This window comes from Bubalus kerabau, chromosome 6 (assembly GCF_029407905.1).
Source record: "Bubalus kerabau isolate K-KA32 ecotype Philippines breed swamp buffalo chromosome 6, PCC_UOA_SB_1v2, whole genome shotgun sequence".
In the NCBI taxonomy this organism is placed as follows: domain Eukaryota; kingdom Metazoa; phylum Chordata; class Mammalia; order Artiodactyla; family Bovidae; genus Bubalus; species Bubalus kerabau.
The window spans coordinates 2,655,927-2,674,061 of record NC_073629.1 but is presented as its reverse complement, the minus strand read 5'-3'; the positions used below and the strand labels follow the sequence as shown (position 1 = coordinate 2,674,061).

The 18,135-nt window shown below is 40.7% G+C and overlaps 1 protein-coding gene across 1 annotated transcript; it reads right to left on the bottom strand.

The window, feature by feature from the left end:
- Window positions 1-1,444: 1,444 nt before the first annotated feature.
- TADA1 (transcriptional adaptor 1) lies at window positions 1,445-17,012 on the bottom strand. The gene is made up of 8 exons (XM_055587199.1): window positions 16,774-17,012; window positions 11,568-11,659; window positions 11,249-11,314; window positions 8,072-8,169; window positions 6,409-6,618; window positions 5,025-5,176; window positions 3,114-3,276; window positions 1,445-2,674 (listed from the first exon to the last, which is right to left on the bottom strand). Exons 1-8 carry the CDS (start codon window positions 16,845-16,847, stop codon window positions 2,522-2,524), a joined length of 1,008 nt encoding a protein of 335 aa, XP_055443174.1. The 5' UTR covers window positions 16,848-17,012; the 3' UTR covers window positions 1,445-2,521.
- Between the last annotated feature and the right edge of the window lie 1,123 nt (window positions 17,013-18,135).

The following is an 18,135-nucleotide window of genomic DNA, read 5'->3' as shown; positions in this document are numbered from 1 at the left end:
GTGACTTGCAACCATTATTCAAACTGGAGGAATTTCTGGTTTAAGTCAAAGACACGATGAAACATAGGCCTTTTTATATGGTCAAAAGTGAGCAATCATTTAAGAGTCACTTCATGAAATCTGATCAGCAACACGCTAATCACTTCAGGCAATGGGAGAAGTGTTAGAGGCACTGTGTGCCTGACTGATCCCAGGAACGGCGATGAAGGTGTTAAGAGGATGTGCTAAACTGGCACTTGGTGCCTGGTAGAGAGGCGGGCCTCACCGAATCTGGTTTTCAACAATGATAACACCTATAGCTGAAAGAATTACTGAAATCTCTAAAGGAAAAATAAGCTTTATTCTAAGCCTGAAATTATCTCACTTCTAATTGCCTTCTTCCTCTCAGAAGCAGTTATTTTTCTAAATGATGCCTGATAATAAGCACTCATGATTTCTTAAGAAACTAATTATAAAAGATGCACTGCACTCAGGATCCCAAAATGGAGCTAGAGCTGGAGGCAGTGTTTCGTGGAACTGGGGTATCTGAATCTCAGTCTATCTTGAAAAATCATAAGTGTCAATCACTCTTGCTACCTGCCTGCTGTGCCCTTAACCTCATCTCTCCACTGTACAAAATACTTGAGGAAAACTGGCATGGAAAGCAGACCTGAAGAGTGAGGCCCCAAACTTGGGAGTCCTCTGGTGTCCTATGGTCCCACCAGAATAGATGAGTAGGGACTTAGGCCAGGTCCTGTAGAGCAGTGAGGAATTCTCTTTGGAGGTCCATTGCTATACAGATTTCAATGGGAACCTGCCCTTGTAATGAGCAGCAGGGCATGTTCAAGACGTCTAGGTGTCTCTGCATCTATGGAACACATGAAATATAATACATACTTAGCATTGAGGCTCAAGATAGAATATGGATCCACTACACATAGTTAGATATCAGTTCAAATTCTTAGAAATCCTAAAAATTCTTGAGTTATCTAAAACTCTAAATGACTTTTCAGAGTTGTGCCAAGAACTGAAACTAAGCTATTTATTTATTTTTTGTCTTAATCTATATATCACAAACGGAGAAGGCAATGGCACCCTACTCCAGTACTCTTGCCTGGAAAATCCCATGGAAGGAGGAGCCTGGTGGGGGGCAGTCCATGGGGTCGCTAGGAGTCAGACACGACTGAGCGACTTCACTTTCACTTTTCACTTTCATGCATTGGAGAAGGAAATGGCAACCCACTCCAGTGTTCTTGCCTGGAGAATCCCAGGGACGGGGGAGCCTGGTGGGCTTCCATCTCTGGGGTTGCACAGAGTCAGACATGACTGAAGCGACTTAGCAGCAGCATATATCACAAAAGGAAGTGATGACACACCTTAATTGGAACTTGTTTTTTATCTTTCTTATCTGATACATTCTTTTGAAAAGTTTCTGCTAAGATCCCATAAAGCATGGTTCTTCATATTTCTGAAGGCAGTATTCCTTATGTTTACTTTAATAAAAAAGTTTTCTCCCAAAAGATTTGTCGCATTTAAAGTACAAAAACAAATACACAGATCCAGATATTGAACCACACATACTTAGCTATACATATATTATTTAGACCTACTTAAACCCATCTGTACATTCTAGTGTATCTACCTATAACATCTCTTGAATAAAAAAGCAACAAAAAGCAACATATCTTTTAAGAAACAAACTTGGTAGTAACACTGCCATTTGGAAGATATTTCACAAGAACAGGAGAATTAACCAAGTATAAATCCAGTATGTTTACTTGCACTTCTTAAAACAGTCTACAGGAATAATGAATAGATGAACCTACCAATCAAAGTCTTTGGGCCTAACAACTCTAAAAGAAAGGAATTATGAGAAGATATTTTATAAGGTTAATTACATCCTAAGAGATTATTCTGATTTAATTTTTAAAGAAAAGACTTTATCTTCTCAAACAGCATAGCATTTCTAAGTCTTATTTTCTATGAAATTGTAATAGGCAACTATATCTGTTAAAACTGGTCACACAAAAAAAGTATATTAAACTGACTACTAACAAAGATAACCAATTTTTAACACTTTGTTAAAAGCAGTTTAAAAAAAAAAACAGTTCTTCAGGAGAAAAGCAGAAATTTTAGACTTGCCAGATACAGAATATGTGATGTCTCTGAACAGAGAGACAGCCTCCTGATTGTGGAGACGAAGTTGTAACAGCTTCTTTGTTCTAGAATGTCACCTACCTCACATGAAGACCATAGGATACTAGGGCTCAGATGCCCAAACATCGCTATTCCAGGCACAGAACTTTCTCAGTGCCTAGTCCCATAACTGGGAACACACAAACATACACAAGAGAGATACGGGTCATTATCAAAATCAGATTTATATTAATGGTGTCACAGTAGCAACACGAAATGTACTGTCTCGTTTCCATAGGAAAGATTATATTTACACTATACACCTAAGTCTTGAAATGTGCACCCCCAAACATTCAGTTCAATAATCAATGAGTTTGCTGAGGGTCCCACACCGTCAAATCCTAATTCAGCAGAACAAAAGCCCCTCTTTGGCTGCCAAGCGCTGGCGATGGACTTTGTCTTGCTGCAGCTCTTCATGATTTGGATGCCAGAGTTTCATAATGATCCTTTCAATGTTGAGAGCATATACGGTATGGGTAGGAATGACTTCCCTGTGTACCTGGGATAAAAACATCAGCATGTCTCCAATTATACTTCAATATACTTATTTTTCCAACACAGAAAATGAAAGTAAGGTTTATATCAACAAAACACTCACAAAAAAGACACAAACCTGTTAAGTATTTGAGCCAGAACTTAATAAAACCCAAAACAGGTAACAAAATAACAAGGCTCTGAAGGAAAAATAAGGGAACAAAGAGTTTGTTTGTTTGTTTTTTCCTTTCACTGGAAAGGTGAGGAATGGGGGAGGTAAGTTAGGAAGGATCCCTGAGAGCAGGATTTGAAAATAAGGCTAGTATTAATGGCTTTAGTAACAAACAATAAAAACTGAAAAACAAAAGTCAGGAAATGGAAAAGCTAGTGAATACCTTTGTAGACATGAAGAAACTTTGAACCTATCCATAAATCTAGATAAACCTTAAGGTGCCAAGAGTTACCTGCAAAGCTTCAAAAAGGTCGTACATGTTCACTGGAGGCAAAGACGCGGGCAGTGTGTCTCCCGAGCAGGCCAGCAGGAGCGCAGCCTGCTGCTCGGCATCGTCAGGGGGCGGGTGCGACGCTGGGTTCTGACCAGCAAAAGGCGCGGAGAGGGCTGGAGGGCTGAAAACAAAACGTTCCAGAAACGTTCCAGTAAGAAAGAGGGAAACCACTGAACAACCAGAGTAGGGACGGTCTGCTAGAAAACTTCTTATAAAATGTATCTCAAAATGAATCAGAAATCCAATTATTTTTCAGCCAGTGTATACATGAATAACCTACAATTTTCATTTTTAAAGGCAGCCCATCTCTTGGGCTGGAAATAAAATGCAGTACAACTGCATTTACTCTCCTCCCTCCACAAGTGTCAAAATATTTGTTAAGTCAGGATACAGAGTCAAAATTGTCTCCTGCCCTTAAAGAGCTTCTAGGTGGAAAAAATAATAGACCCTAATTAAAGGAAAATGAAATTGCAAACTAACTTGGAGAGGAAACTAGACAACAGGATCAAAAAATAACAAGCAAGGAAAGAAGATAAGGCACAAAAGCAGCAACGGGCAAAACTGGAGGGTAGAGAAAATGCACCCAAATTTTGCCAAGTTCCCCAAATAGAACCCAGATATAACTGGGAAGACAAGCATGATTTTTGTATCGTAATACAGTAGGAGACAAGCTATGCCATTCTGGAGAACACACAGGAGGTCAAACAGCGAGGAGGGAACCCGGAGGAAAGCGCAAGTGGAGTGTGAGCGTGGGTTTCGGCACCAGACAAAGGGAGCCCTGATGGAGAAACAGGTGGCCGAGAATGAGGCAGGAGCCTTCCAGGGACAGGCTGGCAGGGAGAGAGGGCGGCTGGAGGCCGGGCAGGCCCAGACACTGCTCCAGCACTCACCCAACACAAGGGGCTGTTTTTCTCTAAAGACGAATGACTCACAAAGGAGAACAAATAATCAACAAAAGATACGCTTGCAGGAGGTTGAGAGAGTAAATCTTCACCTATGGCAGTCTGAAATAGTGAACCCAATTTAAGCCAGTGCTCTTCAAAATGAGCCTTGTGAGCTGTGTTGAGGTCTGCAGAGCCATGACACAAGCACCAGCAGCAGGCCCTCCCTACGGTGTCAGCACCGTCTGCTCTGACTCCCTGCTCAGGTCTCCCACCACACACCCCACCACGATCACGCCACCAGCCTTCCTTGCCAGTTACTTCTTCCCCATCACCACTCCAGCCAGCCTTCCCAATAACTTTTTTCTACCTCTCTTCTCCCTGAAGAGAGACAACAAAGGGAAGGTAATCCAGGTCATCTCAGAGGGATGTTTCAAGACAGCACAGAGGTCCTGGGAGCCCACGGTGCAGAGAGGTTCCAGAGATCAGAGCTCAAAGACCAGATCTGCACAAGAGGGTGCCAAGAGCAACTGATGACACCCAGCCCAGGCCTCGATCTTGAGCTCCAGCTACAAAAGCCAGATAAAGACCTGGAGACACACCCACCACTGCTCCTCCCACCATCACGAAACCCAACCCTGACACAACAACCACAGGCCACATTTCCAAGTGACAGCTGGCCCACTCCCACCACCAGGAGGTGCTGCCCCAGGAGCCTTCAAGATGCACTGCCCTCAGAGAGTGGGGCACTCGATTAACCCACACGCCGCAGCCAAACTCTACAACTTTACTTCTGATCTACAGAGTACCAAAAGAATTCACTAGTTATGCAAGGAAGGAACTTGAGAAAATAAAACTGTACTGCTCTCAGAGTTACCCTAGACTCACAGAAACTCAATAATCAATTATTTAACAGTGGTCTATTATGCAAGAGTAGCGTAACCAACTAGAAAGGATGGATGCAAAAATCACAAGGAACTTCATATACCTTTCTATTAAGCTGTTGTAAGCTACTACACTATTCTTCAGGTATGGCTGTGGGGTCACATTGCTACCAAAGGCATATTTAAAATGACCATCACGTAACCGGTAAGCTTTCCTTCTTGACACAACTGATGACAGTATATCTTTAAGGTGATTCTGTAAAAACAAGAAAAAAAAATGAAAAATAGCATGAACTGTTCTTAAAAGCAAACCATAAAACTTCCATTAACCAAACCATGTTTATTGGCACTTAGTGAATAGAGACGTGAGAACGGCAAGCAGGTGCTGAAGCCAAATGAATGCTCACTAAAAAGCCACAGACCACACCAGAGGGAGGGCCCAGCACAGAGTGAGGGGAGATGCACTGTTTTTATTTAGGTCTACTCAAGATGAGCTTGCTCTACGGAAATTTATTAAAGTCTTACACCTCTAAATTGGCTCCTCTCTCTCAAAAATGATTTTCAGATAGCTTTAAACAGAAGTACAAAAACAAGTAATTTTTTAAAGTAGCAAACTACCTTGAAGCTTATTTGAAAATGGTACAAAATGTTTTAAGATCAGAAATATATTATAGTACCCAATCTACTAAAATCCTTGCATAAATAGAACCCTGGCTCTCTCAAAAGCCACATAAAAGACAGATATATACAGGAAATAAATAGATATTAGGTATTTAACATCTCTTCACCTTTGTGACAGCCTAAGAGAGGGTTAGAGATTGTCTGTGAAAACGGAGACAGACTAGTCCCAGACTACCATCATTAACAGTGGAGCCAGGGGGCAAGGTATTTCAATTATACCAGTAAGATCACCTCACGTCAGGACATCATGGTACCACTTGTAACTTAAAACTTCATGAGATAGCTAGTGTAATCTCTGAGGTACAGGCGAGGAAACAGAGCCCCAGAGAATCGAAAGGAAAGACCCAACGTCCCCTGTCAGCACCTGCGCTGTAGACCCCAGTGTACGTCTGTCTAGTGACTGGATGAGTAAAAGCAATGAATGAAAGCGTGTGCTGAGACAGACTCCCACGGTTCGGACACCACGCCTAATAATGCTCTTCAAATGCTGTGCCACAGCAAAATCAAGGGATTTTAATCTTTAGGATTCTCAATCTGTTTTTTGCTTAAAAAACTGTCCCCTTGTTGTCAAGTTAAACATCAAAAGTGTTATGCCACCAGTAACCTTTTGAAAAGCTTAGTCTGTTAACTGAAGGCAACTGTTTGGATAGTGATGTTTCTCCCCTCAAGAGAAAACAATTTCAGCAAGGCAATTCTGAAATCAGAGTTTCATTTTTGTTCTTTTCTTGCAGTACGAACTCTGAATAACACACACAAGCCTGTCACATTCAATCTACAGGAGTGTTTTTGTGACACTAGCAAACCAACCTCCACCGCGTAGACCACAGCTGAGACGGCTTCTTCAGTGACGTTGTCCAGCCCGTGTTCGTAAGCAGTCACTATCATCCTCCCTTCAAGCTGACCCCGAGTAGGAAGCATCATTGTGTGGGAACAAAGTTTCAAGTCATCATCATCCTGGGGATCCTTTGCCACAAACTGCTGGGCTCCTGAGAGGGGATTCTGAGGCTGGAATCTATGCTATAGGTAAGAAAACTTCAAAATTATTCATTACATGGCAAGTAATAAGACACAAACAAAAGTAACCAATGAATTGGACCTGAGATCCTACAAATTAATGCCATCAAAACTAAACCACAAGAGTTAAAAAAAAGTAACTCATGCACAAATAATCACAGATTCACAACCATTACATAGCAGTAATGAAGACATGAGTTAAGGGGAACAGCAGCAGTATGCACAGTAGTTTATTCTATTTAATTAATTCCTTAGTAATCACAGAATATATGGCTTTGTGCTAAAAACAACAAATGGGGAGAAAGAGAATATATAAAACTATTTTCAAACAAGTCAAAACATTTTAAGTACACTTGTAAGTAAGCAGATTCTGAACGCAGAAATATACGGTGAATGTTTGAGAAAACTGGTAATTTCTGTTACCAGCATAACAGATCTAATAACAAATATTCCAAGATAATGTAGGGTAGTGTAACTCTTCAGTTACATTATATTCCACTAACAATTCTCAACACAGAATCTTTTTAAGACAGTCATTAGTTTTTTAAAAAATAGCCTTTCCCAATCTTTTCCACTTATAAAACCCCAGCCTTGCTCTGGGAGATGCTGAGAGCACATTTATATTCTCCATCATCAGCAGGAGATATGCCCCTGTAGCTTTTGCTGAAGTCCAGCTCACAAGATTTTGTAGCAAATATGGCTTGTCCTGTTTGAAGTCTGTATTATAAAAGCAACTTGCTTTTCCATTTTCCAAGTATAAAACTATTTCATATCAAACATGCTTTTTTAAAGCAAGTATGCCTCTCTGGAAATGCTGTTGCCCTCCAGATCGAATATTATTGATATAAAACATGGAGGAAAAAGTAGAAGTAAAAAAATGTTTGTTGATATTAATCAATAAAGTACTCAATAAAATCTATAAAAGGCACAGGGATACTTTGTTCACTGGATATAAACCTGAAAAAGCAAGTTATTCTAAAATGTTTACAAATTTCATAATCCAATGCCTTCAAGATTTCTCTGAGGATCCCCAGAAGGCTCAAGGTTTACCAGGGCATCACCAGGATCCTGCTGGAGGCCTTTAGGCCTCCTGGACCCTTGGAACAGAAGTCTTCAATCTGAGCAACATTATTCATTCCCAAAGATATTTTAGAGGAAAAAGAACACAGGTATAGTTCTTTAATCACCAAAAAATCATTATATACTAATGACAACATATAAATATAAATATATATATATATATAAAAATTCAGACACTTTGGTAAAGAGGGTTTCAAAGATTGAGTCCCAATATCAAATTCAATAACATCTTTTCCTCCCCAAATAATATCTTTTTCTCTTCACCTTTTTTCAACTTTCCTACCAGAATTGTAATATTCATTAAAAAACTAAAGCCAGTTCCGTCACAACAGTTCTTAAATCAGTCATTACCAAGATTTACTGAAGAACAACCTACATCAAATTTCTGACGAACAGAAGAAAGCTTTTTCTTTCCCTTTGGTTTTCCAGGTTTGGCTGCAGAACCCCCTGTCCAGGGTAAAGATCCAGCACCCTCTATGAGACAGAAAAATAGCAATCATAAGAGAAAAGAACAACAACTGATAACTGCTAAGTTTGTTTTCCCTTTGGGTTAAAGAAGCATGAGATGCTCAAATGATGAAAATAAACAATAAACGCTTAAATTCAGATCTCTTTCTGCTTCTCTAAAAAAACTTCAAATTCTCTCAAATCTTTTTTTTTTTCTAGCTGTAACCAAAATTGTTCTTTTAGGAAGACAAATTTGTTTTTCACGTTTTTAATTGTCTATGGGGTGCTTGTTTGCTTAATAGTAGCAGTAATATTATAAAAGCAGGACAGAATTTTCTAGTTCAAGATAACAAACTGAGCACATGTATTTGTCTCCTCTCTCTTTCAAGACCCTGCTAAAAACAACAGTAGGGAAACGTAAATGGCACGTCCACAACAGAGACTAAAAGGAAAATGAGTGGCAGACCAAGATGAGATCTCGCCAAATTCCAAGGATAGGCTAAAAAGGAGCCAACTTACAAAGTGGACGCATGGAAGCTACGGCCTAAGCTAGGCAAGCTTGGTAAATAGGTGGAACTAAGTTAACCTGACTAGTAGACATCCACAAAGAATCTGAATTTGTAGGTGAGTCCAGTGGAAAGCAAGAGGGATAGTACAGCTAAAAACAAGATTAATGGAGTATCTATATTGAAAAGTCACCCATACAAATGCCTTCCCTCATATCCAGGACTGAACTCAGTACAACACAAAAAAGATGGGTCCCCTGATCAAAAGTTAAGAATTTCAAGACAACCCAGGTACAGCACCAAATCAAGTGCAGGCCCTTCCGAGTTCACTGAACAGTTGTTCCTGGCCCCACGCAACCAGTCCCGCTCACCCCTGTGCACAGGGAGGCATATGTAACAGGAGGATGGAGAGCTCTTCTCCAGTTGAAACAAATCTTCTTGGCTTTACTAAGGTGGCTGGTGTGGGTACTGGCACCCTCGAGCACAGCCCCACTGTAATGCTGGCCTCCTGCCACTCTAAAGAGCAATCTCCAGGCAGTTTTATGTTTCATTCTCAAATACAAATCATCAGACATTTGATAGAAATCTGTAACATGGTGAGAAAGACCAAGCTAAACAACAAAAAAATCAAAGTTATACATACACTTGAAAAAAAATCCCAAAGAATACTTTCAAAAAAAAAGACAATGCACATAAAGTGTCTAGGACACAGCTGTAAGGAGTCAACAAATAACATCATTAAAACCATCTTTCTTGCCTGGCTTAGGGAAATAGTAAGCAATTTGACCACAATTATTAACACACACAAAAAAATTATATTTCTATATTATACTTTTAGTAGAAATCATCTCTTTGTTGCCAACAAATATTTTAAGGAAAGATATTTTGGGTGTTTGATGGAGAAATAATCTCTTAAATGCCAATGTATCTTCATTTATTTTTAAACAACCCACAACAAACATTCAAGAGTATCAAAGGCTTTAATTACAATCAGCCACCTGTATTAATAGCACTTCATATTCTTTTGGCATTTTTTATTTCTAAGAGAAATTTTACATGTTCTTTCACCTGCTTTTTTTATAACCATGTGGGGTAGATATTACAGTCTCATGGAAGCTCACAACATTCAATAATTAAATATATCACCTAAGCTAGTGGTAAAACTTAAACCTGAACCCAAGTCTCTTGACTCCTATCAACCAAAGTGTTTAATTCCAATCATCCCACTGAATCTTTTGGGTGTGTGGCACTTCAGAATATATCTACCTAAAAAGTAAGATCCATCCTCACAAAACGTTGGCTTTTCTGATCAAATTAAATTTTAAACAATAAAGTGGATTATGTTTATGATCTAACAAGCAAAAGTCCACTTCTAAATTAAATAAAACATCAGGCGCAGTGTAGAATGTGCAGAAGGGGTATGGTGAGGGTGGAGAGCAGCCTCCCTGCTCTAACACCAGTCTCCATAAACAAACGCTCTTTACCACTCCTCCCAGCCAAGGGTAACTTCTCTTGAGTGTGAAGATAGGATAGGATATCTTATCTGAATTCTCCATCTTACAACAGAGCTTAGCAGAGGGAGATGATACAAAATACTAGCCGTGTCTAGATAAAAGGGGCTTCCCTGGTGGCTCAGATGGTAAAGTGCCTGTCTGCAATGCAGGAGACCTGGGTTCGATCCCTGGGTTGGGGGAACCCCTGGAGAAGGAAATGGCAGCCACTCTAGTAGTCTTGCCTGGAAAATCCCACGGACAGAGGAGCCTGGTAGGCTACTACAGTCCATGGGGACGCAAGGAGTCGGACACAACTGAGTGACTCCACTTTCTCTAGATAAACACGGGCTTTTAATAAATGACCATCAGAATTACCACAGGCCCTTTAAAAGCAACAACAAAAACCAACAGTACCTGTAAATACAAAAACCCAGGATAAGCTTTACCATGAGGCAAATTTTTAATGTATCTATTTGGTTTTGACTAACTGATTAAAATAAGATTAAAAGAGGTGACTTGTACCACTTAAACCTCCAAAAAACTAGGGGCAAAAAATCATTGTCTGTATCCATCTTCTTAGGCTGACGTAACAGACGTGGCTTCCGTGCACCTCCCTACCATGCTGCTATTTACCACCTTTGTTCTCCACCAATAGTTCGCCCAACACAGGCTTAGCACTTAACCTTGCAGGTGCTAATACCTCACTGAATTAACAGGAAAACCCAAGTTCTCAACACATGCTGTGGTTTATCCTCCACCTGGTTTATCCTCCATACATCCCTGGTAAACCTCTTCTAACCACCAAATGCCCTCTCTTCACTCTCCTCAGCTTCTTCCTCCTGACTAACTACTCGCCTCCTCACCTCTGGTTTACTTAACTAATTGAAACCCAGTAAAGCCCAAAAGTCAATGTAAGGACAGTGAAATTACCTGCTTTAAAAAGGTCCTATAAAAGAATCAGCACTTTATAACAAAATGTGTCTTCTAAGCAGTTCAAAGGACATTTCATTTGCAAACATGTCTGTTAGAGGCAGCGAGAGCCTAGTAAAAGCCCGAGTTTGTGGCTCTGCTGACTGACATCCCTAGAGGTTACTTGCACCCCCTTACCTGGTGTAGACACCAAAATCTGACAGCGTGTGAGAATGGCCAGGAGGAAATCGTTGTGAGAGTGGACTGGAAGAGGGAAGATGGCCACAAGTCAAGCACATGACATGTACAACATACAAAAACCACTGTGTTAGTCTAGTTTTTAAAGACTTTGGATATCCCCTACTCTGCCATTCTTTACATTTACTTTTAAATATCCACATTATTTAAATGACCTTATATACTACTAAAACCAAAAAAAAAAAAAAAAATTTAACTTAATTTATTGCAGATCTGGGAAAACTTCAAAACAGTAAAATAAGTCCCCAGATTATTTTACCATTATCCTGTGTGAGAAGTCTATGAGCTTCAAGGTCAAACTCTTCTTTGCTGATCTTCTGCTTGAACCACAACTTTAAGTTAGCCCAGTATCTGCAGAGGCAGAAGCAATATTAAGAACCTCAGGTTTTGCTTCTTCCCCAAGTTCACCTTATCTCCCTCAACTCCCAGGGAAAGAAGGAAATTTTGCATTCCCTAATGTTATGGACTGAGTTATGTTTCCCCCCAAATTCATATGTTGAATCCCTAAGCCCTAGTATCACAGAACATGACAGGGCCTTCAAAGAGGTAATTAAGTAACATGCTTATTTAATTTAAAGGCAGAGTACATCATGAGAAACGCTGGACTGGATGAAGCACAAGCTGGAATCAAGATTGCCGGGAGAAATATCAATAACCTCAGATATGCAGATGACACCACCCTTATGGCAGAAAGTGAAGAACTAAAGAACCTCTTGATGAAAGTGAAAGAGGAGAGAGAAAAAGTTGCCTTAAAGCACAACATTCAGAAAACTAAGATCATGGCATCTGGTCCCATCACTTCATGGCAAATAGATGGGGAAACAATGGAAACAGTGACAGACTTTATTGTTTTGGGCTTCAAAGTCACTGCAGACAGTGACTGCAGCCATGAAATTAAAAGACACTTGCTCCTTGATAGAAAAGCTATGACCAACCTTGACAGCACATTAAAAAGCAGAGACATTACTTTGCCAACAAAGGTCCATCTAGTCAAGGCTATGCTTTTTCCAACAGTCATGTATGGATGTGAGAGTTGGACTATAAAGACAGCTGAATGCCAAAGAACTGATGCTTTTGAACTGTGGTGTTGGAGAAGACCTATGAGAGTCCCTTGGACTGCAAGGAGATCCAACTAGTCCATCCTTAAGCAAATCAGTCCTGAATATTCAATGGAAGGACTGATGCTGAAGCTGAAACTCCAATACTTTGGCTGCTGATGCAAAGAACTGACTCATTGGAAAAGACCCTGATGCTGGGAAAGATTGAAGGCAGGAGGAGAAGGGACAAGAGAGGATCAAATGGTTGGATGGCATCACCAACTCGATGGACATGAGTTTGAGTAAGCTTCGGGAGTTGGTGATGGGACAGGGAAGCCATGGGGTCGCAAAGGGTCAGACATGACCAAGCAACTGAACTGAACTGAACTGGAGGCATCAGGGTAGACCCTAATCCAATGAGACTGGTGTCCTTATAAGAAGGGATTAGGATATAGACAAGAGACAGCAGGCAATAGCCAATGGGAGAGGCCTCAGAAAATAACAACCCTGCTCACATCCTGATGTCAGACTTCTAGACTCTGGAATGGTGAGAAAATAAATCAGTTGTTTAAGCTACTAAGGAGCCAGAACACCATCAGAAGAGGAAAGTCCTCCCTAAAAGGGACTGAGCGGTAGTTACAGAATCTGACCTGTAAGTCAACCAGCTAAAAACCACAGCTGTACCTTTCCTTCCTCGCTGTTGCCTTTCCAAAGGACCTACTCCCCAGAAAAATACACTTAAAATTATTTTAAAATATTATTAAAGTTGTCAAATATTGCATATTTCAAAGTTTCTGAGAGTAAATCTTAATAACTTACTGCCCAAAATGTATTAATAAGTCTTTTGTTAACCTGAATATTATTGACCAGAGTGTTTCAAAATTCACTTATATAACAAATAGATGGTCATAGGTATTAGTTTCTACAAAAACCCCCTAGTCAATAATGTATTAAAAGTTCTCATCACAAGAAAAAAATACTTTTTTAACTATGTATGATGAGACATGAACTAGACGGACTTATTGTGGTGCCACATTGCAATATATATACAAATACTGAATCATTAATGTTGTACCCCTGATACTAATGAAAAGCTGTATGTCATTTATACCTCAATTTTAAGAAAGATTTATATTTTAAAGTTTGTTATGTGTTATAGATTGAGGAGTGTGGTTTTTTTAAAGTGAAAACCAACCACTAATCATAAAAATTACTAGTTAACTGGTAGGAAAAAAGGATCCAATCTTTTATACCTTAACAACATTATTAAGAATAGGAGTAAAATACTTGATTTTTCACATCCACACCCCTTGTTTTGATGCTTAAGACAGCTACTCCTCATTCATGAAACAGGACTAATAATTACTTAATACATGTTTTACAGTAACTTTGAATTCACGATTAGCTACTTTCTAATGCTCATCTGAGTTTCTAACAAGAGTCCTAAACAAGACGGTTTAATGCTCTCCCTGCCATCATTATACTCATGGCAGTTTCTCCTGCTGTCCTATACACCGATCAGCTTAAGTCTGGCTAACTATATATATGTAATTGTTTGAGTTCCTGTACTCCCCACCCCAACCCCGCCGGAGAAAATTCACTTTAATGGAGCCCTAAAGTTTCCCAAGACCCATTTCATTCAACAGTAAAACAAGTTTAGTTCTAGAACCTGGCACAACATTTCACCTGAGTCAAATTCATTAGTCAATAATACCTTCCCGATAGCAAACACTTATATGATTCCTCTGCCTTTTTAAAGACAAGAACAATTTAAAAGTGAAATAAAGTGCCACAAAAAAGCAAAAGTCTTTTCCTATCCCATTCTATACAACAAAAGAGGCGAGTAACATGAGAAAAACTTCATTATTTAAAAACCCTGTGTTCCTATTTTACAAGAAAGGATACTTTCAAATACTTCCTATTTGAAGTGAACTAAGGCAAGACTCTGCCAACCTGATGCTATCTTTTCAAACTTTATAGCCCAAATAGCCGGCACTGGCTATCAAGTTGAAGATTCACTTCCCAATCCTGGTCCCTGTATTAACTGGTTGTATAGCCATGGACAACTGATTGTTTTCCTTAAAAATGAGGAAAACAAAGTAAGCCAGCCTCTATGTAGGTGAGGATAATGGATGATGCGTATAAATGGACCGGACTAGGAAGCACTGCAGAAACCTGGGGAAAATTAAATAACATATGGCTAAATCATCCAAAAAACAAAGCACTCATTTGAACCCGACACTATACTAAGTACTATACAGAGTAAGCTAGCAAAGCTCATGTCTTTCTAGAAGCTGACGTGGGCAGACAACCTGACATGAAGGACATTAGGACAACAGCATGAATAGGAAACAACTCATGCCCAAGATCCTTATACACCTGATATATTTTATCTACAAACAAGAACCGCATTTAAATGGTCAGGCCGTACAAACCAAGACAAACTACTCAAGCAGGATATGTGAGAAAATATTGCAGGACAGATTGCTCAACCAAGAAGCACTTTTTAAGGAGCAGAAAGAAAAAAAGACAATGGAAAACATTAATAGAGAACAATACTGTACCACTAACTCTTCCTAGCACAAAGGTATATTTTGATTGCATTCTTAATGGAGATTCAGCTACAGATGCACCAAATTTAGCTTAGACATCTGTATTTGACCAACAGCTGATAGCCAGCATTGATCTTTAAAGACCAAATAGGAAACACTAATTTCAATATTTCTGGTGACCTGTGTGAGAAGTGTGGCTTCACAGAGGGCATCATCACATCTAATCAGTCAATTATATAAAGGAGCCAAGTTTACTGCAGCATGAAAACATTCACTTTCAAATATTTGTAAGCCTCATAAACATAAGAGTGACAAGTCTATTGTGCTTAAAAAGTGTAAATTTCAGTGGTCAGTATTACAAAAATAAGCTACAGTAATTAATGACAGTAAAAGCTGTCAATTTTACTCATTAAAATAATTAAGGATTTTTAATTAAGTAAGCAAGAAAAGAGAAAGTCAACATGCATATTAAACTAACTTCAGGTAAAAATATTTAATCTTTGGGAGTCAATTAATGTTTATAAAAAATTAAATAATTATGCCCCAAGTAACAGATTATTAAAATTTAATTTCAGTGATTCTAGTTGGATTTATTATTGTTCTTAATACTAATCTCTAAAAATTATATTTTGTTTTTAGTTATTTTACATGGGAATTCTGTGTATCTTGGTAAGACACAAAGTAGACTGCCACATCAAAATTTCACAAGAAGGAAAAACCAAAACTCATGTATGACATTCAAGTTAAGTAACTTCAATTCAGTTATAATAAAAAAATAAAAAGATGAGAAGGAGAAAGAGTGGAGAAAAAGAAAGTATCCCCCAAACACCCTGCACCTCTAGAAACATTTCAAAGTGAGTGCCTCTACTGTAAAACGTAGAGAATATCACAAAAATCATCCAGCAGCAACACAGGCATTATAATCTTAAACGTTTAAAACTGGCTTCTAATATTTTAGAAAAATAAAAATGTAATCATACTGTTTTGAAAATTTCCAAATTTGTCCTTGTACTTCGGAGGGTTCCTTCTATGACTTTGGCTTTGTCTGAATTACTGATTTTACACTCAGCCATTTCGGCGATTCTGACCCGACTATGTACTCGGTCCCCTGCTATAACCTGGGTGAAAGTCTCTGGGAGCTTCTGGGATCCTTTGCAACTCCCCGGTAAGGTTTCTGAGCGAGAAATTAGACACGAGGGCCCCAATACTGCCATGACTTTTGAAGAGTTAAGATCTCTGTCCTCTCATCTATCAAACGGGAGTGATAACTGTACCTACCACAGATCTCTGGTGCGAGGATTAGATGAGATAGTACATCTAGAGCGCTTAAAAGGTTCGCTACTGCAATCATCACTGTAATTGCAGCAGTGTTCAGTGACTATTTCACCGGAGCGTCTGTCTGCCTTCCGAAATGGCTTTCTGTGTCTTACCCACAGTTCCTGCACAACACCTGAGCTCAATAAGCCTCCGCCTCCACGAAGCCCTCCGCGAGCGGGCCGCCTAGAGACGTGCCGGCTCGGACTAGGCCGCGGCTCAGCCACGCGCGTCCCGCACTCCCGCCCCCTTGCCGCACCCGCCCAGCAGGCCCCTGGGCGTGAAGGCGTGGAGTACGCCTTGCTCGCCCCACCCAGGGCAGAGCCTCGGGGGAAGGCGCCCGCCCGGGTCCCGAGCAAACCGGGGAGGGCGGCCTCTCCAGCCAGGTGCGTCGGGGCTGCCCGCCGGCCCCAGCCGGAAAAACCCACATGCGCCACAGCCCACAACGCGAGGGGCGCACAGGCCCAGCGGCCGCGTGGAGCCACTCCACGATGGGTGGGCAGCCAGAGGCCGGGGGAGTGCCCGCGCAGAGATGCGGAGGCTGCGTCTGGAGAGTTCTTACTGTTTCACGTTGTCCCCCAGGGCCTCGCTCAAGTTCTTCTTCGCCGCCTCCAGCTCGCTCACAAAGGTCGCCATTGCTCCGCACTTATCAGCCCGACCTCAGACCTCTCGGCCACAGCGACCAGCAACCGAAAAAACAACCCCACGAAGGCTTGGGCTCCGGCGATGCCGTCTGCTCCCGCCTGCCCCACCCCCAGGAGCTCGGAAGACGGGTGTTCGGTTTTCAGCTCCGCCCGCCTTTCTGAAGGGAAAGCGCTGAGCCGAGCTCGGCGTTTCCGCGGTCCTCCAGCCCCGCCCCTCGCGTCGCGTGCCCCGCCTCCTCGCGCTCAACCGTGCCGCCGCCGGCGGCCTGCAGCGCCGCCTGCAGGGCTGGCGCCTCCTGGGCCCTCAGTCTTAGCTGCTCGAGTGTCTAATTCGCTCTTTTTACCTGCATGAGTATCTCCTCCCTCCAAGTGAAAAGGTAAATGATGCTGATTTTATTCTCTTTCGTTGCCTTATTTTTTTGTCGACCACTTATCTAATTGACTTGTTAATTTTCTGGCTTCTCCAACTAACGTGTAAGTTCGTGAGGACAGGATCTGTGTTTTGTTCACTGCCGTTGCCCCTAATTCCTAGAGCAGTACCTGACACATAGTGGGCTGTCAATGAATATTTGATAAGTGGATGAAATAATGAGGACAAGTAGGGAAAATACACAGAAGGATAAAAGAAAAAAATGTTACCACCCCCAGACAAACTCTTTCCCCTCTCCTATAATTTATAATCATACCCTATCTTCAATTGTGCATCTTGGTGGGGTTTTCCTTATATTTACTTAATATAATAATATATATGTTTTCCTCTTATATCACGTCGTCTTTATAATCGTAGTTTTATTGACAGCATCTTAAATACCCTACAGGAGAAAGGCACACAATAACTTGTTCCCCAATTCTTAGACTATTTCCATTTCTTCTTTTAAAAACAATATTGTAATAAACTTTATGCATAAAGCTTTCCCTCATTTAGGATTATTACTTTAAAACAGAGTCCCATAAATAGAATTATTGGGTTAAATGATAGGAGTATTTAAAAGAGTCTTGATATATTTGTCAAATTGCCACCCCCAAGTTTGAAATAATCCTAAGTGGCTTTTAAATCTTGTATAATTTCTCCACGGAGGTTCCTTAAAGCTTCTTCATTCCTTCAGCAAGTATACAGTGAGTTTCTGTTATGCATCTGGCTCTCTTTTGGGTGCTGGGGATACAAAGATGAACTGGGCAGTTAAAGTCTTCCTGCTGCTAAGTCGCTTCAGTCGTGTCCAACTCTGTGCGACCCCGTAGACGGCAGCCCACCAGGCTCCCCTGTCCCTGGGATTCTCCAG